Raw genomic sequence first — 24,753 nt, forward strand, 5'->3', positions numbered from 1 at the left:
TCGGCATTCAATCCCATAGTACCATTCTTGAATACAATCAGGTTGAAAGACTTATCGAACCATCTGAAGACCAAAAACATCAAAAACAACAACGTGATGCAGTAATGTAGAGATGCTACATTAACTCTAGTGACCAACTTACTGTTTGATTAGTTTGATTCATTCATCTTAACCCTTTATGGCAAAATATTGTTTGGTCATCAAGGCAACAAACACAAGGAATGCTTGCTTTTGAGGCACATTGTTAAAAAAAAATAATAATAATAAAAAAAAAAAATATATATATATATATATATATATATATATATATATATATATATATATATATATATATATATAATGACTTTAAGTGGTGTAACCATCAAGTACAAGGTATTTAAATAATTTCTTTGTATATGTAAAAAAATTAAACATATTTTTTAATTTCTGAGTCACAAATATCAAGATGGTTTCTTAGGGTTACACCATTTGATCTAAATAAAATCACCTTTAATAAAAATGTCAAAATATCTGATATTTTTTTAAAACTTAACACAGTCATGGGGGTCTTCGGGGTCTTGTATTCTGTTGTGATCTGTATTATTTTCTTTTTTTTTTTTTTTTGGCTACCTTCATGTTGGTAACACCACCTGACTTTGATTTGGTGCACAAAACTTCAAATATGAATCATATATATAAAATAAAATAGTAAAAAACAAAATTAAGAAATAATAGTAATAAATGAGTTATAAATGTGATTTGTATTTACTGTTTCTGGACAGTTACACCACAAAGATATTGTTTAATTTAAGCCCCATAAAAAAATATCAAAATGACTTTTAACTGTTTTGTTTGAATTGCATTTTTTATATATTTTTGAAGAACTAAATACAGTAGAACCAGACCACAAAAAATAAATAAAAAAATACTTCCCATACGTCAAACTAACCTAATAAAATAAATAAGGGATGTATTATTATTATTTTATAATTTGGTCCATGGAGAGATAAATGATTATTTAATCAGTGCACATTTAAAATGTCATGCTTTTAAAACATGCTGCATCAAATATGGAACAGTAAAAAGAGTTTCATTAATTGACCGTTCTGATTAATCCTCAACAGACTTATATTTTGTGCAGCATGAAGCAATTTCACATTTTGAGTCATTCATTATAATCAGGGGTGACGTTGCTGGCACCTGTCATAGCATTTTCCATGGAGCAGAGATTTGCCATAGCTGTCCAAGGACTGGACTGGATTGTCAGGGTCGTAACGTTGCTCGGTATCATCCAGGGTAACAAAGAAAGCAGCCTTCTCCACGGCATCCAGAGACTGCTTATTCTTTCCTTTGCTGAAGAACTGTGAGCGGGCTTTGGCCCAAGGAACTCTATAGTAACGAGGAACAAAGCAATAAATATAATAACTTGGCTCAATACATATGCTTTGATCACATATCAATGAATGCACATCTGTACCTTCTTTTATGAGGCACCGAATGTTCCTGACTGACATTTAAGGAACTGTAATCTCAGTTTCCAGAGATTTTATGTGCTCTATTCTTAAATGACCTGTGTAATAGACCTTAAAATTCTATCATTTGTTGTATGTGAAACACCAACATTAGCTGATTATATAAAGGGCCACTGGGTTTGGCTTCTAGAGCTGTTCATCCTGCCAATAAGTACTTGCCATTCAAGCCGAGTTCTTAGGCCTAGTGTCCAGGTATCTCACCTGTCACCTGCCGTCAGCACAGCCAGCAGCTCCTCCCCAGGCTGAGGTTCAGACTTGTCCACTAGGATCCTTTCAATCTGCTGCTCAATCTCTCGGGGCAACAGCAATCGTCCGTCATAAAACATCCACACCTTGAAAAAGCGCCCCTTGTGGAACACGGCAATATGCTTGCTCTCATTCACATGCTGAAGGACATCTGCCAAAGAACATGAACATGATGAATAAAAATTAGATGCAATCAAAGTAATATTTTAGTTACCTCCAAAAATGAGGTGTACTATTTAAAGAAGAACAAAAAATGTGCCATATATTTAGGCTGTTCATTGAAGGGTTAAATGATTAATGGTCAGTGGACAATGAGAAAGTGCAAGGCAGGTGAAAAGACAAATGTAGGAGAGAAGAGCGGCCAAACACTTGACTTGGTGTTCTCCGATGTCACATGGTATACTTCATCTAAAACAACATGTAACAGCAAAATTGTGAATTATTTTTTATTACACGGCTCTCTGGTATGCTCAATTCCGATTGGTCAATGGCGCCATCTAGCGGTCTGATATTGCTCAGTAACAACCGCACCTCCTTGTATCAGACCACACATCTGGGTATTGCGAGCCATCTTTACTGCTTCTAGAATCACTGTGCGATCTCTACAAGTAGCTAGTAAAGTAATTTCATCTCAAATCAATGTTTCATGTGCATTTATTTGTTTATTTGGCAAGTAGTCTCATAATAAGATGCAGTCAGACGTTCATTAATTACAAAATAAACATCAACAGAACTCAAACCGGATTTATTTCTTCTCACATAATTACATAATTTCAATGCAAATCAATATTTTATGTCCATGTATGTATTTATTTATTTGGTTAGTAGCCGTGTAATAAGTTAGATGATGTACAGTCTGCTGGTTGTTATCACAAAATTAACCCCTTCAGGGTGATACAAAACCAATCACTAACTGCTGATCACCCTGTCAGGATTTATTTTGTGATAAAAACCAGATGATTGTGCATTATCTCTTACATAACGCATGTGGTTTTATTACCTCGAATATTTGCACTTATAAAAATGTATTTGTCACACTTTGCAAGAAGTGCAAGAAGAGTTTTATGGAGTATACCATGTTTTTGGTTTAATCAAATAACTGTAATAAAAGTGTATATACACACTGTAAAAGTGGTAACCTGCAATTGTTATACGTGAATTTATACGTGATCAAACCCTTAAAAGGAGTTTTGTTGGTGTAATGTAAAGTATTCAGTCTGATTCATCATCAATAAATCAATAAATTTAGATATTTTCACATGAAGCACATTTTTACGGTTAAATTGTTTTCAGTGCACTTTAAAATACAATCAATATAACTTAATGTGAATTATTTCAGCCTTACACAATATTAATTAAGTATGAATTAATGCTATTAAAAGGTAACTCAATTCATGATTCCATTTCACTTCCATGACAGCACATTATTAGTTTTCTGGCTGGTAACAGATTAACTGCTCACAAGCCTGTGTCCCTCTTGGGTTAATAATAATAATAATATATATATATATATATATATATATATATATATATATATATATATATATATATATATATATATATGATCAGACACTTGTATGGCCCCTTTTACTGGAATTCTAAGGCCATGTGGGTAAATCCTTGTCATTTCCAGGTGATCCATTCTTCTATCAGTTAAAAGGTTAATCAGTAAATCACACACATTAACAGCACACCCTAAATAAAAAAAAATGTTAATCTGCGATTGTTACCTCAAAGATATATTTCTTCTTGATCTAACCCCAAAAATTACTTTTGTTGGTGTAATCTAAATTTTCAGGTTGATTTAGTCTGATTAAACAATATTTTTGTTACCTTTTTACAGAGCAAGTTTTAACTTCCAACTTCATTAAACCCAAATCAATTCAAACCCAAAACACACACAAGATCCGTCAATGAATCTCATCTACTGATCTCACCACATGCATGTTAGCCCACGACAGCAGTCAGCAGCTACTGTATTTGCACTAAAAAGTGAATAAATCAGAGCAAAACTTAAATGAGAGGACAGCACTACCTGATTCAACACCTGGAACTCGACTGGTGTTAAACACACGCTCGTATTGAGATGAGCACATGGGGATAGTGTTTAGTGCCATGAGCTGTGAAGCAGAAGGGAAAGTCAGGCACCAACAGAAAAACAAGGAAGGAACCCAAATACCACAATGGAAACCAGTAGAGGAAACAGAGCAATGGAAAACTAGAAGAAAAAAAATAAATGAAACAAACGAAATAAGAGACAAATTCAGCAACATGGAGACTCACCTCAGGTTAACAGCACGGTTGCTGAATGATGTATGAGAAACATGGTACAATGACAGTAGAAAGCGAAATCTTTCGAATCTCAAACTGTTTGCTACATATAGTTACAGTAAAACAGATTGGGATCTGTTATGTACAACAAAGTTGACCAATATATAGGTCTGGCCATTTTAATTAGAGAGCAGGTGCCAATATCTAGAGAGCAGGGTGGGTCGATAGTGATTTAATGCTGATGTGCATATCTATAATACAATTTAAAGGGATAGTTCACACAAAAATGTAAATGATCTGATAATTTACTCACCCTAAAACAGATCAATCTTTAAGTCCTTTTTACTATAAATCTTCACTTTCACTTTTAAATCCTTCTTCTTTGTTTTTTGGCAATTCGCATTCTTCAGGCATATTGTCATATTGACTTAAAGGAATATTCCGGGTTTAAAACAAGTTAAGCTCAATCGACAGTATTTGTGGCATAATGTTGATTAAACAAAAATGTACTTTGACTTGCTCCTCCTCTCAGTTCCAGTTCCAGTGAGGCACTTACAATGGAAGTGAATGAAGCCAATATTTGAACGTTAAAATACTCACTTTTTCAAAAGTATAGCCATAAGACATTAACAATATATGTGTTAACATGATTTCAGTGTGAGAAAATCACTCACTAACATTTTCTGTGTAAAGTTATAGCCAATTTTACAATTCTGTTGCCTAAAATTACTGTAAAAATGACCATTTCCAAATGTTACAGCTCAAATAATACATGAGAATTCACAGAAGAATTAATGTAAGTGCTTTTTTAAATGATAAACTTCACATTTCTGCCTTTAAACCCTCCAAAAATTGGCCCCATTCACTTCCACTGTAAGTGCCTCACTGTAACCTATATTTGTGCTTTTTTTATTTTTTTAAAAGAGGGACGAGTCGAAAAGGAGGGGGGTTAATAGAACGGGAATTAGAAAGAGTGAGGGAGAGTGACAGATATGTATGACATGTTACAGCTTTTACAGCCAAAAAACTAGCTTTTGGCACCCCTCTGTGGACATTACACCTGGAAAATGGAGATTACATGTGCCTATACGCCCAACAACATTTACCACTTTGGCCACTGGGGGCAATGTTTCACATTTTGGTAAGCACAGACCGATTTTAATTTTTTATTTCTCACTCATTATTTTCACATGCAAATAAGCTTGCGATTCGCCACAACCGTTTGCCCTGTTTGCAGCTCTTCAGGAAACCTATACCGACAACGAAGAGTCTCCCGCAAAGCTCATTTGCATGTGAAAATAATGAGTGCCGAATATGCGGCATGTTTGCCAGAACTTGATATTTTTTTGTATGGTTTCTGATTTCACAGTGAGATCACACTGTTAAAAATATTCTTTGTTTGTTCAAGTTTACTATTGTGTTAACTAATGTCAGTTCATACAAACTTATGGTTAAGAGTTACCGACACACTTTTGACATTGAGGAGATACAGTAAATGTCTGGAGAATAGACCAAATCAGTCTTATAAAACAGTTGCGATGTTGATAATATAGCGCAACATTGCTTTTCATAAAAGTTGCCTGCATACATAAGGAAAAAACTAACCAGCTGCTAGCCCATGACTCATATGTTGTTTCTATGAGATCATAGATTACCCTTAATATGTCAAGCTCAGTTTTCAGAAAAAGTTAATGTTCGATCTGAAGTGCTGAGGAATTTAAGCAAGTACACTTTACCGCCACTGAACCATACAATGCCCTTAATCATGAACCATAAAATAACCTATTGGAATTCCCAGAGAACTTATTCTGCTTAAAGGATTAGTTCATCCAAAAATGAAAAGTCTGTCAAATTCTGTATATCTGCTTTGAAAAATATTGTTTCAAAGCACATTTACAGAAAATCATGCCTTAATGTCTTAAATCCAATGAGATAGCTAGAGGTGACTGTGGCAAGGAATAAACCATAAGATGTTTTAAAACTCCATAAGGTGTTTAAATAATGGATGGAGTATAAACTGGAGAGGACCCAGTCTCAGCTCAGGGAACCCATAAAGATTTTTTTTTTAGTGGTAGGACAAAGGTTGAAAAAAGGTATGTGACTCTTGTGTTTTAGGGTTTATCAGAGAATATGTTTGTGTTGTAGAGACTATTGGATTCTACACTCACTGGTTTAATTTGTGCTCTGTCCAGTTTTCTTCTGTACATCATGAGAGCATGGATGGAATTACCAGCACGGGCAGCTTGGATATTAGTGGGGATCACATAGAGGAAGTCCTGATAATAACAGAGAGACAGTGATAGTGACAAACACTTTCATGAGATGGCACCTGAGTTTATGTACCTCACTCAAGAGAACAATGGTGATGGCTTGGTTTTTGCGAGGATAGAACCCAAAACTTTCCAGTAACCAGCCCTGAACATTAACCATTACACAACACCATCACCCAAAAAATGGTGCCGTGACCCAGATGTAAAGAGGTGCTTGGCTGTTGCCATGTTTTTTGAAGGCTGTAGTTTCTAAACATGGACTTCCTTGATTATCTGCAGTAATTATATTGATATGATGTCTTAAAAGAACTGCTGTGAGTATTCTGCAGAATGGCACCACGATGTAACAAACCGTGGCAAAACAGATTGACTGTTTGTTCAGGTCATCACAACAACTTGTGCTACAAGCAAAACACAATATAAGATTGTTAATTGCTCTCATTTTGATGGAATATTTTTGAGTTTAACCACCCAAAATTTGTGACAATTTGACAAATAATTTATTTTTATCACTTAACTGCTGCATTGTAGCCTTACCATTGCATAGTAGTTGCTGTTGACCATGATTGGTCCACGACTTCTGAGGTAAATATACTCCTCCCACCAGTCACTGACCTGAGAGGATGAGAGTAGAAAAAGATACATATTTATATAAATTATTAAGGCACAAATCTCAAATAAAGGTATTCCAGTTAAGGTTCCTAGTAAATGTAAGTTAAAATTGGAGCTCAGATTAAGTTGGATCTAGGTTTTTGTCCTGACCAGCTGTGACCATGATAAGAGCTACATGTTGGGTTGTCAAATGAACTGTCCCATATCAGCTGGGACATCCTGTATTTTGGCCAAATGAAGACCCCTATCATCCACTACGAGGTGGACCACCATGTCCTGTATCCGCATGATGAAAAGTTGGCAACCACAGATGCATGGCAAGATATTTTCTTGGTTGATTGGTTTCTAGTTTTGTTGTGCTGTGCTGGGTAGATCCACCCACAGTGAAATCTCATTGGTCAGTCCAAAATCCAGCTACAATCAAATATGTTCTGATTGGCAGTGGTTTTGTCACTTAACGTGGTTGGAGTGTGGGGAAAGAATGTGTGTTACTTTGAATTGTGAAAGTAAAAAACTAAAGTTCAAAGGTAAAGTTCTAAGGAATTTGTATAATGAGAAACTTGAAATGTGCCCACATACCATTTACGATACTTGCTGAAATCTGTGAATCTTTAAATTGTGGGCAATTAGCAAACTTACGTAATTAGAAGCCCACAAGGATTTGAGCTTCAGGTACCACTGGAGTTTAGGGCCCAAGTTTTTCTCAAAGTCTTTTGCCAGCCCCTCCATACGTGTGTACTGTTCATCATCCATCAGAGGACGAGCTGACTCAAGATACTAAAAAACAGAAAAACTGTAATATTATGAAGAATTCAAGGTACTTCAAAAAGCCTAGATATTCCCTGGTTGAAATGTTCTTATAGGCTTGTCATTTTCAATTCAATGTATGTATTGGATTTGATGAATAACTAATTCAAAGTTCTTGACTCACTCTTCTAACAGTGTCTTTCACAGGAGGCACAGGTAACCGGGGTAGTGAACTCTGGAAGCTGTACAGCATTGGCCTTGTCCCAGAGAATAACTTTACCAACACCTGAATTGAAAGTGATAAAACGGTGCTAAGGGTCATTCATATGAAATAAGTATAGACACTTAATAATTTCACAACATCTACAGAGTATCACAATTTATGATGCAGATCAAAGAAAAATGTGATAAGCGACATGGAACTACTAGAACAGTTTTGAAAATATTGGGTGTGACATTTAATTATTTTCCAAATGTAATTTCGGGAGGAGCTTGTTTATCTAGACCTGCTTATCATATCCCAAAGATTTACAGTATAAGCGGCTTTGGGATAGTTCACCGGTGACAATTTTTCCCATCTCCAACTTTATATTTCATTGTGCCTATACACCAATTATTATTTCAAAATGTTCTTTCTATTTCTTGCTTTAGTCAGATAGTCAGGGTTTTGGGGGGGCAAACCTGTGCTTGAGCCCCTACACAAAATACGTTTACCTTAATGCGCCCCAGGACTTGAACCTATGAACCAGTGAACTCATGAAACGTTTTCAACTTTGGTCCCAAACTCACCAACCAAATCTTCGTCTTTAAGTTCAGAGATCCGTGACGGTTATACATCCATCCGTGCCAGGACAGTAGACACTTAAGGACATTCCTCATAACGAAAATAATGGTAATCCATAATCCCGTTCCAACCAACACACCACCAGCGATACGTTGGCCTTCTTCTGTTATGTATTTACTACAGGAAAACATAGCTGTTAGATGTGAAATGAACTGCATGTAGGAGTTTTTTTTTTCTTTTCAAAATTTACACTGGCAACCAAAGAAAATGGTTTAAACCTACATTATAAGAGCTATGTGACGAGGAGGAGGGGGGATGCACGCCCGGCACTGAGGTGCCTAATCAGGGGGAGAGAGATAAAGGAAGAGCCAGTGGACTCGGAGGACGAGAGAGAGAGACACAGAGTGGCCGCATGTCTCTCTCTCTCTATCTCTCTCTCTCCCTCTGGCGTCCCCGGCTCTTTAGTTCCGCAAACTTCTTCCGGCAAGATGGCAACATAAAATTGTTCCCCACAGATTACAATGCCATACTGACGTAGAATGGCCCCAAAAGTATTTGGACACTTAAATCACACTTAAGTTTGATGTGTTAATGTTGTTGCATTAGATAACAAAATATCAAACCAAATGCATCGACAAACTAATGATGCTAGACTTTTTCTCAGAACTAGCTTCACTTACGCCAACTGGTATCGCGTGATTTATAACTATGGACCCTCCACTACCGTTTGACATCCAGAAAGTGTCCAAATAAATGTTGTCTTTATTTAAAGGAGCATATCTATTATTTTATCATTAAAAACCAAAGAAACACGTGTGTGTGAATGTGCAAACTTTCTTAAAGTAAACGCAACTTGGTTTGATATTTTGATATCTATCTAATGCAAAGACATTCAAACATGTATATGTTTAAGTGTGGTTTAAGTGTCCAAATATTTTATTGGCCACTCTTTAACTTCCAAATGCATGTATTGTGAACAGATGACTGATCTTTAGTCATTTACCTGACTGGTAGGTGTGTTGACATCTTAGTGAACAGCCCAAGGGAGGGGTCTATTTTGGCATATTTAGTTGTGGACATGTAACCCACCAAAACAACCACAAGCCCTGAGGGACTTCCTGGATAGACCCCTGTCATGACCCCATTCTACAGAAAAAAATATATAAAATATATAATACAATACAATATAATTCAGAGTGCAAACTGTGGTAAGACTTTACAATGGTGCAAGGTTCTATTCGTTAACATTAGTAAATGCAGTAGGTACCATGAACAAACAATGAACAATATATATGTTTTTAAAGCATTTACTCATCTTTGTTAAAGTTATTTAGTAAAAAAGATGGTTAGTTTATGTTAGTTTGTGGTGCATTAACTAATGTTAACAAGTACAACTTTTAATTTTATAAAATGATTCATAAAGGCTATAAAAGTATTGTTAATTGTTAGTTCATGTTGACAAATGGAACCTTATTGTAAAGTGTTACAATAAGGCTCCCAAACTATTTGCAAAAATTAAGTAAAACTTTAATAATAAAGCCGATTAAATACTCTTAGAGAGCCCTTATGACTTGTCATCATGTCACTCTTTGATCAGTTCAGTTTGAAGGTCATCTATGAGGTCACCTTGAACCTGATGAACCTCTTCTTCCAGGAGTGAAGTCCTGACAGGTAGATTTGGCGAAGGGCCTCATGGCACAGCTGCAGGTCAATGCCATCGGGTGTGACAGTGAACTGGAAGGCCACCGCCTGGTGAGCTTCTGCCATGCTGACTACACACACTCACTGTGATGGTAAGAGTAGAACAGTAATTATAGAACAGATAGTTACAGCTCTAAATTGTCTCTTGTCTCTCACGCTCTCAATGTGAGTACTTTAACCTGTTAACATGGGCGGTGAAAAACGTTGTGTTGCTTATGCGCTCCCTTTGCTTGTGGTGTGAAACATGCCTTAGAAAGAGTGTGTTAAGCTCTGTAGTGGTACAGAATCATTGAATGGAATAAGTAATATATGGTCCTGATTACCATATTCGAATTTCACGGCTCAATGGAATACATTTACATTTATGCATTTGGCAGACGCTTTTATCCAAAGCGACTTACAGTACACTTATTACAGAGACAATCCCCCCAGGGAAACCTGGAGTTAAGTGCCTTGCTCAAGGACACAATGGCGGTGGCCGTGGGGATCGAACCAGCGACCTTCTGATTAACAGTTATGTGCTTTACCGACTACGCCACCACAACTCCACATATACTTTGGTCAATTGCGACATTCTGCAGACAAATATATTTGGTATACCGACTGCTTATGAATGGTATAATGATATTGGTAAAGTTACTTTAATGAATACTATGATATTACCACGGTACATGAAAGCAAAACAAAACATGGTATTACCATGGTAAAATGTCCCAAAAAACATGGCAATGTGGTACTTCTTTGTAAGTGATTGCTTTACTGAGTGATTCACAAAATAGAGTTTAACAATATGTTGTTGTAATAAAACAATGATTGTAATCATATAACTGTTTTTCTACTGTTCAATGTGATCTCAAACATTTAACTGGATGACATACAGTAACAGAGCACTGTCTGAGAATACATAATGTGCTTTATTCATGACCTTTGTGATACTGTTACAAGCTTTTGTGTTATAAACACCACCTTGCTGTGAATAAAACCATGTGGATGTTTTGCAAGTGATTGGCGATCAGACATTTCAAGCTCCAAAAACGGCATAAAGGAAACATTTACGTAATCCATATGACTCCAGTGTTTTAATCCATGTCTTCAGACGTGATATTATAGGTGTGGGTATGAAACAGATCAATGTAAGTCATTTTCTACTTGAAATCTCCATGAAACAGATCAATGTAAGTCATTTTCTACTTGAAATCTCCACGTTTACTTTCACTTTCAGATGTACAAGTGAAAGTGGAGATTTAGAGTAAAAAAGACATATTTTGATCTGTTTCTCACAAACCTAAAAAATGCACTTCATGAGGTAACATTTAATCAAACAAGTCACGAAACCTGTCAAGAAAATTTCCTGGTCCTATTTTACTCCAAAATCAAAAGAAACATATAAGAAATTGTCGTGTTGTGGTGCGAGGGGCCAGTGGAGTTTGTTATATATGTATAGGGAGTAACAGTACTGGTCTGTAATAATACATTGTATTATTCATATTTAAATAAGGAGCAATCCTGTATGAATGAAGTGTGGATGCAGAAAATCACGAGTTTATTGGGAGAAATTGCAAATCAGGAGAACAGTGGAAGGAGGGGTGGAAATGTAATTCGTTGCAGTAATGAGAAAGGGGGGAGCGGGGGCAAAATATTATTAAGTGCTGAAAATAATGTCACAATGCAAAATAAATCGGATTGGTCCTAAAATTAGACTTAATTTTCTTTATGTAAAATATAATTTTATATATTGGGGGGTTATTTAGTATTTTTTTCATATTATCATTCAGAAATGTTTAAATATGCATATACTGTACACACACACACACACACACACATATATATATATATATATATATATATATATATATATATATATATATATATATATATATTACATGGCTATCTGGAATACTTGATATTGATTGGTCAATGGCGTCGTGGAATAAGCAGAATAATGTACAGTCAGACTGTTGTTATCGCTAATTAAACCCCTTCAGGGTGTTACAAGACACAATATATATAGTATTGTTTTATTACATTTATAACTATGTAAATTAACTTATGATTTGTTAAGAATTGTAAGAATTGTATAATTTTAATGTTGTTACTAAGTTATTATAATATCATTAATAAGTTATTACAATGTGTTTCAGCTCGGAAACCACATGTACACCGATTTCTTTACACCACTACCACTCACACCTGTCTAAAGTTTACCAAAGGCTCATGCACACACTTGCAATGTTATTTATAACTAAATGCTTCATTAGACATGTTTGTAAGAATAATATAATCATCATATAGCAAGATCCTCATAAGCATACACCTCATGAAGGTCATCTTTTGGAAAGGTTGCTATGTAGGCTATGTTATGTATTCAAAGTCATATTTTACCCTACTCACCTCCATCCGTCCCCCCAGCAGCTGTGATCACATGACGTGCCGGTTCGGATGGAAACTAGGGGAAAGGTCGCGCGCTGGTGACACTGGACCGTGTTGATGTTTCACACTGCTTAACGCCATTATAGGTCACAATCTGTTTTCATAAGTTTATATTATATATTCTGCCTCAACAGGTACACAATACGGTAGAAAGAGGAAATATTGAGTATTCCCATATTAAGTGTCTTTGTATTATCATAATTATTATTATTTAGGCTAGCAACCGAAAACATATGCAAATATTAGCTATATCTTACTTTATAATTGGTCGAGGAGAATAACCGTCTTGCTATATGTTTTGATCCTGTTCGGTCGCGCGGATTCGGATAAAATCTAATTGTTTTGAACTTGTGATATCACTTTGACATGTAGACCTATCGCTATTATTATTGCGACTGTAAACAAATATCAACCAATATATTGCGACTGTAAACCAATATCAAATATTTATAAAATATTCAGGGGCTGTTGTAAACACAACGAATGATATCAAATACGCATTCTTTATAATAACTGCCTATTCTGATAGCCTTTTAAAGTGACCCCCTTGTCCCGGGCGCCCACTGATCTCGTTGTGTATTTATGCAACATTCATCAGGTGGGCTTGGATATCAATACACATGCGTTCATAAATGCAAAAGCCTATTGCACACCATAAATTACACTAAGTTTAGTTTAATGCAAAAAAAAGCTGCGTTGCGAGGCTGTCCGTCTCACAGTATAGGACACATCACGGGGGGTGTGCTGGTGCAATTTCACCTACTTACCGGTGAACGAGAAACACATTCTGCTGCCATATTATTTATATTTATTTATAATGCCAAATAGCAGATGAGGTGGATGAATTTGTATTCTTACCTCGCTGTCTCTTCCTGAAAAGCTGACGATGTGGGTTACTGTTTAAGGTTAGAAGACGCAATGTTTTGCCGCCGCCTGCTTTGTAAACTTTGAATGCATGTGGATAAGGGTAAATTACTAGACCCGCCTATCACCGTGACGTCATACCACATTTACAGTTTTAACCTCAATGCACAAGCAGTACATGGAAAGCTGTGATCCGGATTCTAAATGTGACGTAAAATATTTTAAATTCGTTGGAGTATTTGAACGGTGACGCAATGCTTTTAATGTTACCAGTCTCGATTATTCAAAAAAAAAAAAAAAAAAATACATAAAAAAATAAAAAAAAAAATAAAAAAAAATATATATATATATTGTTCTTTCATTTCTCTTTAGTCTACTGCAATGCCTTCAACACCTTTGGGAACATGCTGGTCCTAGCCAACAGAAAATGCACATGCACTGCCCAGGGACATTCAAGTTACATTATACACACACACACACACACACACACACACACACACACACACACACACACACACACACAGCCTATATATATATATATATATATATATATATATATATATATATATATATATATATATATATATATATATATATATATATATATATAAATTCATAAAACCTTTAAAAGGCATGGGCATTTCTATAGTGAATAGACTACTGCACATTTTAAATTATGATCAGATATAAAATATCTCATCCGCTTGAAATAGCGTTTTGTAGAAGGTGAAATACCTAAAATTATTATTATACCTAATAATAATTTAATGGGAAAGTCATTGCAATTAACTTGTCAAAAGGTGTGGGAACCAGTCGAGGTCATTAAGGTTGAATTCTCTTTTCAGTGTTATTAACAACACAATATTATGTACGTAATTTATTTACCCACAAGAGGAAATTCAGGTGCAAAACAGCAGCAATGTCCATATAAAACATGTATGATTTTTTTTTTTTTCTCATTAAAAAAGTTGCACTCTTAAAGAAATTAATTGAATTTTTGAAACAAATGTATAAAATCATCAGCACTTACAGTAACCTTATGAAAGCTATTTTATTCTACATTGAGAGGGTCCCCTCATGGGGGCTGCCATGTTACAATCACATGACCAGCAGAATACTACTTGCTTAATCTCAGTAACCATCCTATTATTAAATTAATTATGGCTGACCGTGAGTAGTGAATTTCTACAAGGCATCATTTACTGAAAACTTCTGCGTTTGAATGATGCTGCATCCAGGCCTCTAGGTGTCAGTTTATGTATGGAATGCTATATCAAAAGTGTCCTGACAAGTATTGCCATATTCTGAGATACAATATAACGTAATATTTAAATTACAAGACTAGAGGACAATGGTAGTGTGTGTGTGTGTGTGTGTGTGTGTGTGTGTGTGTGTGTGTGTGTGTGTGTGTGTGTGTGTGTGTGTGTGAGTGTGTGTGTGTGTGTGTAATGTAACTTGAATGTCCCTGGGCAGTGCATGTGCATTTTCTGTTGTCTAGGAACAGCATGTTCCCAAAGGTGTTGAAGGCATTGCAGTAGACTAAAGAGAAATGAAAGAACAAAGGGCATCATCCAGATTTAATCCGTGTAGGTCCGTGGCTATTTTTTAAATTTTCTATTATTAGCCTGAGCATTAAATCGAAACGACGAAAAAAAGTCATAATTAGTTTTTTAATAAATGAACGAATGATACACGGATTCTGATGCTGGCACTCTTGTCTTAATGGGACGGGAGCAGGTCTATTGTCCCGTGGGTATGTAGAATAGATGCGATAAAGAGCGATTCAAGAGAGGAAAATGTAATAAAGTCTGTTCACTGACAAATCTCAACTCGATCACCTACACTTTCATAGTACAATTAAATATTAATAATATCCCTTTGCACTATATTCAATAAGCTGGCCTGAAGTTGTTAAGTTTATTTATCAAAACAAAAATTGTTTGACCATGTGAAATTTCAAAATTCATACTTTGCGCATTCTGGCTGATTTGAGAACTGTCACGCACTTGTTTAAACCGCAACGGAATGTCAGAACTTGACTAAAAACTGTTCTGAGATCAGCACAACAGGGCATTAAACTTGCACACAGCCTGTTAAAAAACGATTGAACTATAGCCTGGGCCGAATTCATATAGTTTAAACACAAGACAATCATTACAGTGTGTGATTTACAGTATTTCTCTATATAATTTTCTAAATGTGGTAAACAAACTTGCCAGAAATAGACCTGCCCCATAGTACGCACTACACACTGCAAAATGCGCTCCTCTGAGGCGATGAGATTGTCGCAACCAATGAGGTTTCGCAATACAAAATGGCGTATCTCTCATTTGTCCACTTCCACAGCACGTGACAGCAATTCGTCCAATGAGAAATGAGTATGGTGCAACATGCTATCGCACTTCTCCGTCTGCTAGAAGCGTGAGGACTGTGTGGGGCGTAACGTGGAGGTAAGTCAAAGAAAATATCATTCTGAGCGCGAATATAGATGAATATCGTTTTAATGTGTTTAAACGACTTCAGAAGGTTTTTAATGTTAATGCGGAGCTGCATTACATCTGCTGGCAGAGGCAGCCCATTTGGCATTTAACTGCCATAGACACATGCATGACAGTACAGTGATTGCAGTATCCATGCAGCTGTTCTAGTTTATTAAAGCTTGTTACTAGAGTTATTATTCTTTCACCAGAATAGTTATATAGACTGTTTTTCAAAACCCTTCTAAATTAGGGTTAGGGTTAAGGTTGCTGCTGGAAGAGGTGTTATTTAGGCCACCAGGGGGTGCTCACTCTGCGATTTGTGAAGTTCCTAACGCCCAGTATAGTGATGGGGACGCTATGCTGTAAAAAGGCAGATGAGACGTTAAACTGAGGTCTTGACTCTCTGTGTTCATTAAAAATCACAGGACACGAAAAGAGTAGTGGTGTAACCCTGGTGTCCTGGCCAAATTCCCCCCATTGGCCCTTCTCAATCATGGCCTCCTAATAATCTCCATCCATTAATTGGCTGTTTCACTGTACTCTATCCTCTCCACCAATAGCTGGTGTGTGGTGAGCGTACTGGCACACTATGGCTGCTGTCATATCTTCCAGGTTGATGCTGCACACTGGTGGTGGTTGAGGAGAGTCCCTGTTTCACTGTGTAAAGCGCTTTGAGTGTAGAGTCAGACAAGTGCTATATAAATGTACGGTTGTCATCACCTATAGTGTTTCAAGCCACACTGGTGTTAGTCATACTTTGACATGGATACTAACTTTGTGTCTTCTTGCATTGTGCATCTAGATCTGAAGAGAATTAGGTATCGGGGGCCTGGGTAGCTCAGTGAGTATTGACGCTGAGTACAACCCCTGGAGTCGTGAGTTTGAATTTAGGGCATACTCCATTCAGGTCTCCAAAGCAACCAAATTGGCCCGGTTGCTAGGGAGGGTAGAGTCACATGGGGTAATCTCCTCATGGTCGTGATTATGGGTACTCGCTCTCAATGGGGCACGTGGTAAGTTATAGGTGGATCGCAGAGAGTAGCATGAGCCTCCCATGCTGGGAGTCTCCGTGGAGTCTTGCACATCGAGCCACGTGATAAAATGCGCGGATTGACTGTCTCAGAAGCGGAGGCAACTGAGACTTGTCCTCTGCCACCTGGATTGAGGTGAGTAACCGAGCCACCACGAGGACGTAGCGGGAATTTGGCATTCCAAATTGGGAGAAAAGGGGATTTAAAATAAAGAAAATTAGGTATACATGCAGAAAGGAGAGTTATAATTTTTTTGAGGAGCACAATTTAATGAACAGATGAATGTAACAATGACAAGTTTTGTCTTCATTTTGTCTTTGCAAATTAGCTGAGGAGTGAAAAATGGAAAGAAAAAATGAAAAGAGTGAAGCCAAAGGTGTGTTTTGTGTGTTGTTTTATGATCATATATGAGTTCTGTATTTTTTGTACACTTTTATGATTTATATGAAGCATTAAATGCATTTAAGGTGTAAAGAATTTGCATGTAAATAGATTGAAACCAACCAAAAGTAACTGTTTTTATTTTTTTATTTTTTTTGTGTATTTAGGCAAAGGAGGAAACAAAACTTCTCAGTCTGAGAAACCAGAAGACTTTTTACAGGTAGAAAGGTAAGTGATCTGTAAACTTGTTTACAAACATCCTTGAAGTTTCGTTGTAAATGTGTTTTCTAAACATTGGTAAAGTTAAACTTTTTGTTTAAGCCGTAGTTTCATAAAATCTGTTAAGTTTCTTATACTTGGGTTTTGTGAACATCTTTAAAATTTCATTAGCTTGTTGTGTTTCGTTGACTTGTTGCATTTTGTAAACATATGTTTAGTTTTGTAAACACCTGTGAAGTTTTGTAAACGTCTGTGCATTTTCTAAACATCTTTAAAGTTTTGTAAACATCTGTTAACTTGTATTTTGTAAGCATCTGTAAAGTTTCATAAATATCTGTCAAATTGTGTTTTGTAAACATCTGTACATTTTATTAAACATCTGTATGTTTTGTAAACATATTTTAACTTGTATTTTGTAAACATCTGTAATGATTTGCTAACATCTATTGACATGTTGCATTTCATAAACATCTGTAAACTTGTTGTATTTGGTAAGCATCTGTAAAGTTTTGTAAACTTTTTATGCTGTCTTAAGCTGTTCCCTGACACTTTTCTATCCAGAGTACTGAATTTCAACTTACTTCCCAAGAATGCAAAGAGAAGAGTTTATGCCCTGAAGAGACTCCAACTCCAGAGTGCCAACATTGAGGCCAAGTTTTATGAAGAAGTTCACGAACTGGAGAGAAAGTACTCTGCGCTCTACCAGCCTATCTTTAACAAGGTATGCACTGCAGGTTGATCTCTGCAATACCAAGCATTCTGTTTAAACATGCTCATTGTGTCTATTACAACATCAGAATGTTTTACTTGCATGTTTAACCCCTCAAACACCTGCAATATCTGAGCAACGCTTTTTAGTAAGTCTGTCCAGTGTTCCCCAAAACTGAGCCTGTCCAAAGAAAACAGCTTCAGTTGTTTCTCTAAAGCACGACTGTTGACCTTCATGCCATGTGGTGGCCTGTACGGTCACCATTTAAGTGCTAAAGTCAACCCACCAGAACGAATGACCTACTACCCTCACTTTAGTCTGGCCATTTCCTTGGTTGGGGACAAGCTAATAGTTCACCCAAACCACAATGTGTATTAAGGGAAGTCAGTCTTCCTGTTGAAGACCTTAGCGAAATGATCATTGATGTTTCAAAATTAGCATGTGAAATCAGAACTATTGTTTTTGGTTTTGAGCTTGTTTGCAGAGTCAATGCTATAAGTGGTCTGCACTTGGAATGATGTCATGCGCTTGGAAATGATGTTGCACGAGACAATTCTCTTTTGTGTTCAGAGACGAGAGATTGTGACGGGGATCGTTGAACCCACAGATGAGGAATGCGAGTGGGAAAGTGACAAGGAGGAAGATGAGCTTGCTGTAAGTGGACATTGAGTATGGTACTCACTATAAAATAATGTATGATAAATCGGATCGAACATGGTGTAATGAAACAGTGTCTTGTAAATAAAATCCAGTTTTCAAAGTGTTAGGCTTTTTGTATGGATGCTCTGAGTGTAATGTCTAAATTGGAGCATCTTTTATATACTGATCTTAACCTTCAGGAGGATTTGCAGAAGAAAGCTGCTCTGCAGGACAAGCAGGCAGATTCAGCCAGTGCCGATAATCCGAAAGGCATCCCGGAATTCTGGCTAACCATCTTTAAACATGTGGATATGCTGGATGAAATGCTGCAGGTGAGCTGTCATATTCTCATTACTTTGCACAAAAAAAGAATCTCACCTCAAAAAGTAAAAATTATAGAATTTTGCAAAACAAAACCTATTTTTATGACAGTTAAGCACATTTCAGTAGTGGAAAGAGTACTATTTTTTTTTTTTTTTTTTTTTAACTTAAGGAAAAGTACTGTTACTGAAGAAATTTGAGTACAAGTAGTACTGAGAAATAGTATGACTCAGGTAAGAGTAAATAAGTAGTTTGCAGAAAAACTACTCAAGTAATTATATTACTAGTTACTTTATGAAAATTATATATAGTATGTATGCTTCAGTTTTTAGAACACAGACATTTTTGATCTTGAAAGAAGGATACATTAAATGATCAAAAACTCTGCCAAAATCATTAATTGCAAATTATTTATTACAGTTTTAAGTGATATTTACAAAACAATGTCTTTACCCGTAATGGCAAAAAATTTACTGTATCCCCTATTCCTTACAGTGCTAATTTGGTACTCAAGAATAGGGCTGAAACGTTTAGTCAACATTATTGACAACATTGACAATAAAATTGTCGACAAAAAGTTTCATTGTCGAATAGACATCTTATTTCATTTAACACAACATGAGATCTATTGAAATGCTAATGAAGCAGCACTTCAGCTCACACTTGATTGAGGAGAGGAAGAAAGATCAGCTCACAGTCCAGACGCACTCCAAACTTTCCAAACAGATTAAGGTGATGTAGATCGCAGAGTATTATTGTACAAAAATGCTAAATAAGTAAATACAGAAGCAGTGTCTTCGTGAAATAAAGCGGAGCCGTACCTGGTGCTTTGCTTGAGCAAAACACATCTAAAAAGGAAACACTGTTCCGTTTTATACTGTATTTAATGCATCCTTAATTAAAGTTCAAATAATAAGGAAGTGGACTGTATAAATAAGCACAAACTCCGAAACTGGCATTTGACTGTGCGTTCAGAGCCGCTGATACGAGTCACGTGAAAAACGGTGTGAGAGAGTTTCAAAATTCTCCTGGCTGATACACTCATGCGGAGATGCTCATCACTGGCGCACACTTGCTGCATCTAGATTTTGTTTACAGTGATTGCTCGTGACATAGTGAATTATAATATGATTGTGTAAAGTGCATCCGGAAAGTATTCACATGTTTCACTTTTTCCACATTTTGTTATGTTACAGCCTTATTCCAAAATTCCAAAATGGATTAAATTCATTATTTCACATATCGCATGTACATAAGTATTCACAGCCTTTGCCATGACACTCAAAATTGAGCTCCGGTGCATCCTGTTTCCACTGATCATCCTTGAGATGTTTCTACAGCTTGATTGGAGTCCACCTGTGGCACATGACAGCCTGCCTGGAGTTTACCAAAAGGCACCTGAAGGACTCTCAGACCATGAGAAACAAAATTCTCTAGTCTGATGAAGCAAAGATTGAACTCTATTTCAGGTTTATTCTCATTCATCATGTCCAAGACTACATAACTGTAATCATAATGTACAAAACTAATATAATGCAATATCACAGAGGAGGAAATGTATCCTCTTTTATATTGCAGCAATTATCCAGATATGGAATGAGATTAATAGGCAAAATCTTATCAACTCCTACTTGCCTGAATAAAATATGGCAAAAATAAACATTTCACTCAGTGTTTAGTGAGAGCAGAGCAGGGCTGGACTGGTAATCTGGCATACCGGGCATTTTCCCTGTGGGCCGACGCACTTTGGGGCTGATCATGGGCGGACTGGCCAGCGGGGGAACCAAGCGAGCCGGTGGTGCGTCTGTGAAACGCGCCGAATGGGCCACTGCATTGTCCAGAACGGACCACAAAGTAGGCGCCAAGATATGTAGAAAAGGACAGCCTTTTGCCTTCATATTTTGAATTTCGGGGATATTTTTGTTAATTTCAGTGGCATGGTTAATTTCTGACACTTGGCATTGTATCTTTCTAAAGTATTTCTAAAGTTTATTTTAGACTTATAGTTGCAAGTAAACAAGATATACCCACATATAGGCCAAACTACATTGTGTTAACATTTGACAGTTAAAAAAGTGCCTACCTTATAATCAAGTGAAGTTTGATCAGCGGTTAAACGTGTTCAGACTGTTCCCTCATACCTGAATGAACGGCTCCTTTCCAGAATAAAATGAAATGTGCAGAAAATCACAGTATTACAGTTCTTGTATAGTAACAGGGCAGAAGGTCTTGAAGCAAGAGAAGAGAGGACACCGGCGGCAGATTATGCAAGTTGCTGTTCTCATGATACTGAACCCTTCGGGCTTCCGTCGTGCCACGCACAGCGAGTGTTAGTTTATAAACAGATTTTGTGCTTATAATGTTCTTCTTTCGTCTATAATGTTCTTTCCCAAAAATTCTGAAATGTTATGTATGTATTTTTTTCTTTGTAATTGTGGTGAAAAATAACTTTAGCGAAGATATATACTTTTTAATCAACTCAAGCAAAAGTACTATTATTTATTTATTCTTATGAAAATTTGAAAAATTTACTCAAGTACTATAACGAGAGTAGTTGTAATTCATTACTTTCCACCTCTGGAACACTTCCTCCTCCAAAAAATGTATCATACCTCCCTTTTTACATTAAAACGAAAGCATTAGTATATATATATATATATAATTAATTTTTTTATATATATACAGGGTTGGGGAGTAATGGAATACATGTAATGGGATTACTTATTAAAATACAAAATATAAGTAACTGAATACCACTACTGTTACAATTTAAATCATTGGTAATTAGAATACAGTTACATTCAAAAAGTATTTTGATTACTGTATAGATTACTTTGCATTTTATTGTCATTTGTTTCATTTAATATTTAGTCCTTTCAGATAGAAAACATTTATACGTATAAATAATGCGATCCAACATGATGAACAGCGGTGAAACACTTTCTTATGATGTGTTACATTCATACGAGCAGACAGAGAAGTACGTTTGGAGCAGAAGAAATAGAAATAAACCTTGTGTAAATTGTCAATTACATGCACATGTTACCAGACACAATCATATTTATTTGTCAAGAAAATTCACGTTGGATCATAATGTCTTTTTTCTAGTAAGACCTTTGATATTAGGGCAAAAATCATATTCTTGATAATAATTTTTGTATCGTTTTCCTGTAAAAATATTTTAAAATCCTTAAAGAAAAATCTCTTTGATTTATCTTGTTTTAGAAACAACACTGCTGAAGATATTTAGGTTTTTCAGTGAATGTATTTTTAACATGTGTATTTTGTCTTACTGTACTGGCAGAGTTTTTATAGTCAAAACAAGTGAAAAAATCTACCAGTGCAGATAAATGGTTGGGAAACACTGCCATATAGCACGGTTGCACTATTGCTTATATACAACAGTTCAATGAACATGTAAATACATTTTTTCTTTATCACGTGATGGATCAGAATCTGCCGTTGCTGGTTCAAAGCGAATGCGTCCAAGCCTCCTTTAGTAATTTAAAAATGTCCCTTCAGAAATAGTATCACGGATTTAGCTGTTTCTAACAAGTTATTGGATGGATGGATGGAGGTGTGTGTGTGTTTGTGTGTGAGTCTGTCTGTCTGTCTCGATTAAAGCCACCTACCTAATATTGTGTAAGTTCCCCTCACCAAAACAGCGCCAACATTCTGAGATATTCTCCTCGCAACAATTGTACAGAGTCGTTATCTTAGTTACCATAGACTTTGTCAGTTCAAACCAGTCTGGCCATTCTCTGTTGACCTCTCTCATCAACAAGGCTTTTCTCTCAACAGAACTGCCACTCTGTGGATGTTTTTTTGTTTTTGGCACCATTCTGAGTAAATTCTAGAGATTGTTGTGTGTGAAAATCCCAGGAGATCAACAGTTACAGAAATACTCAAACCAGCACGTCTGGCACCAACAATAATGCCACGGTCCAAATAACTGAGATCACATTTTTTCCCTATTCTGATAGTTGATGTGATCATTAACTGAAGCTCCTTACTGGTACCTGCATGATTTTATGCACTGCTCTGCTGCCTAATTTGATCATTCTTTCAGATACCAATCAGTATTGTACATGAAGTGTAGCTCTGTTTAGTATATTTTACCATATTTAAAGATTTTCCCCCAGCAGAAAATTTGAAGCAATTGTGCAGATTCTTGTGCATTGGAATAATATGTTTAGTTTAATCATCATTCTTATACAGATTTTTATTTCCTAATAGGAGCATGATGAGCCAATCCTGAAACACTTGCAGGACATCTCTGTGAAATTTTCTGAGCCTGGACAGCCAATGGTTTGTACTCTGAACCCTATTTACCAACAATGTGTTATTTATTTATTTATTTTATTTTTTGCACATAAATACTCTAGATAAGTCTAATTTTTATTGTTGTTCAATTGTCTGTCAATAAACAGAGTTTCATGTTAGAGTTCTACTTCGAGCCCAACAGCTACTTCAGCAACAAAATCCTCACTAAAGTCTACAAGATGAAATCGGAGCCGGACGCAGCAGATCCGTTCTCTTTCGAGGGACCGGAGATCGTGGACTGTGAAGGGTGAGTGTTTTTATCATTTGTGGAATCACTAAAGCAAGCATCACTATTAATATTGTTCCCTCTTGGGGCCTGGGTAGCTCAGCGAGTATTTACGCTGAGTACCACCCCTGGAGTCATGAGTTCGAATCCAAGGCGTGCTGAGTGACTCCAGCCAGGTCTCTTAAGCAACAAAATTGGCCCGGTCGCTAGGGAGGGTAGAGTCACATGGGGTATCCTCATCGTGGTCGCGATTAGTGGTTCTCGCTCTCAGTGGGGCGCATGGTAAATTGTGCGTGGGTCACAGATAGTAGCATGAGCCTCTATGCTGTATGTTTCCACGGTGTCATGCACGATGAGTCACATGATAAGACGTGCGGAATGATGGTCTGAGAAGCGGAGGCAACAGAAACTTGTCCTCCGCCACCCGGATTGAGGAGAGTAACCACTCCACCACAAGGACCTACTAAGTGTTGGGAATTGGGCGTTCCATATTGGGAGAAAAGGGGATAAAAAAATTTAATAAAATATTGTTCCTCCTTAAGTTAAGCCATTTGAACAGAACCCTAAATCCCAAAGTATACTTCGGTCTCACTTCGCTAACGTTCGACTGTACACAGACATGGAAATGCATTTTTGCATCCATTTACGCTATTTATTTGTTTTTCTGTGTAAACGTGTGTTAAACTAGTTTGACAATTGCAGTGCATCTTGCTGTTCTTTTGGCATCTTGCGCAAGACTGCCACTTTTTATGATGCCTCGACAAGTTAAAAGAACATTAAAAAGGTGCCTCGTGACACCTGCATTCTCTTCCATTCATTTCATTTTGCTGCGTCTAGCTTTTTTAACACAAGAACGTGTTCTGTTGGAGCGGCCACTTACTCGTCCTGCACCATTTATTCTACAGACATGAATGAAACCTAAAATCGTCTGTGCTGCGACTATTCTAAGTTATCAGACTCCCTATTTTCTCCTTGAGGGCAATTAAAG

The 24,753-nt window shown here is 36.6% G+C and overlaps 2 protein-coding genes across 2 annotated transcripts; one reads left to right on the forward strand and one right to left on the reverse strand.

The window, feature by feature from the left end:
• Nucleotides 1-5: 5 nt before the first annotated feature.
• LOC127642522 (carnitine O-palmitoyltransferase 1, liver isoform-like) lies at nucleotides 6-13,529 on the reverse strand (the record flags this gene model as incomplete). The annotated part of the gene is made up of 12 exons (XM_052125153.1): nucleotides 13,431-13,529; nucleotides 10,068-10,226; nucleotides 9,445-9,587; nucleotides 8,447-8,618; nucleotides 7,842-7,943; nucleotides 7,550-7,687; nucleotides 6,836-6,913; nucleotides 6,197-6,304; nucleotides 3,793-3,877; nucleotides 1,713-1,908; nucleotides 1,180-1,368; nucleotides 6-63 (listed from the first exon to the last, which is right to left on the reverse strand). Coding segments are annotated over exons 2-12 (1,410 nt in total), but the record flags the coding sequence as incomplete, so codon positions are not given.
• Nucleotides 13,530-15,828: 2,299 nt separating this feature from the next.
• On the forward strand, nucleotides 15,829-23,790 carry LOC127642523 (nucleosome assembly protein 1-like 4). Its single transcript, XM_052125155.1, has 8 exons — nucleotides 15,829-15,886; nucleotides 17,276-17,323; nucleotides 17,496-17,556; nucleotides 18,109-18,268; nucleotides 18,827-18,910; nucleotides 19,096-19,227; nucleotides 23,453-23,524; nucleotides 23,647-23,790. The coding sequence occupies exons 2-8, from the start codon at nucleotides 17,290-17,292 to the stop codon at nucleotides 23,788-23,790; spliced, it is 687 nt and encodes a 228-aa protein (XP_051981115.1). The 5' UTR covers nucleotides 15,829-15,886; nucleotides 17,276-17,289.
• Nucleotides 23,791-24,753: the final 963 nt, after the last annotated feature.

This window comes from Xyrauchen texanus, unplaced genomic scaffold (genome assembly GCF_025860055.1).
Source record: "Xyrauchen texanus isolate HMW12.3.18 unplaced genomic scaffold, RBS_HiC_50CHRs HiC_scaffold_672, whole genome shotgun sequence".
Lineage (NCBI taxonomy): Eukaryota > Metazoa > Chordata > Actinopteri > Cypriniformes > Catostomidae > Xyrauchen > Xyrauchen texanus.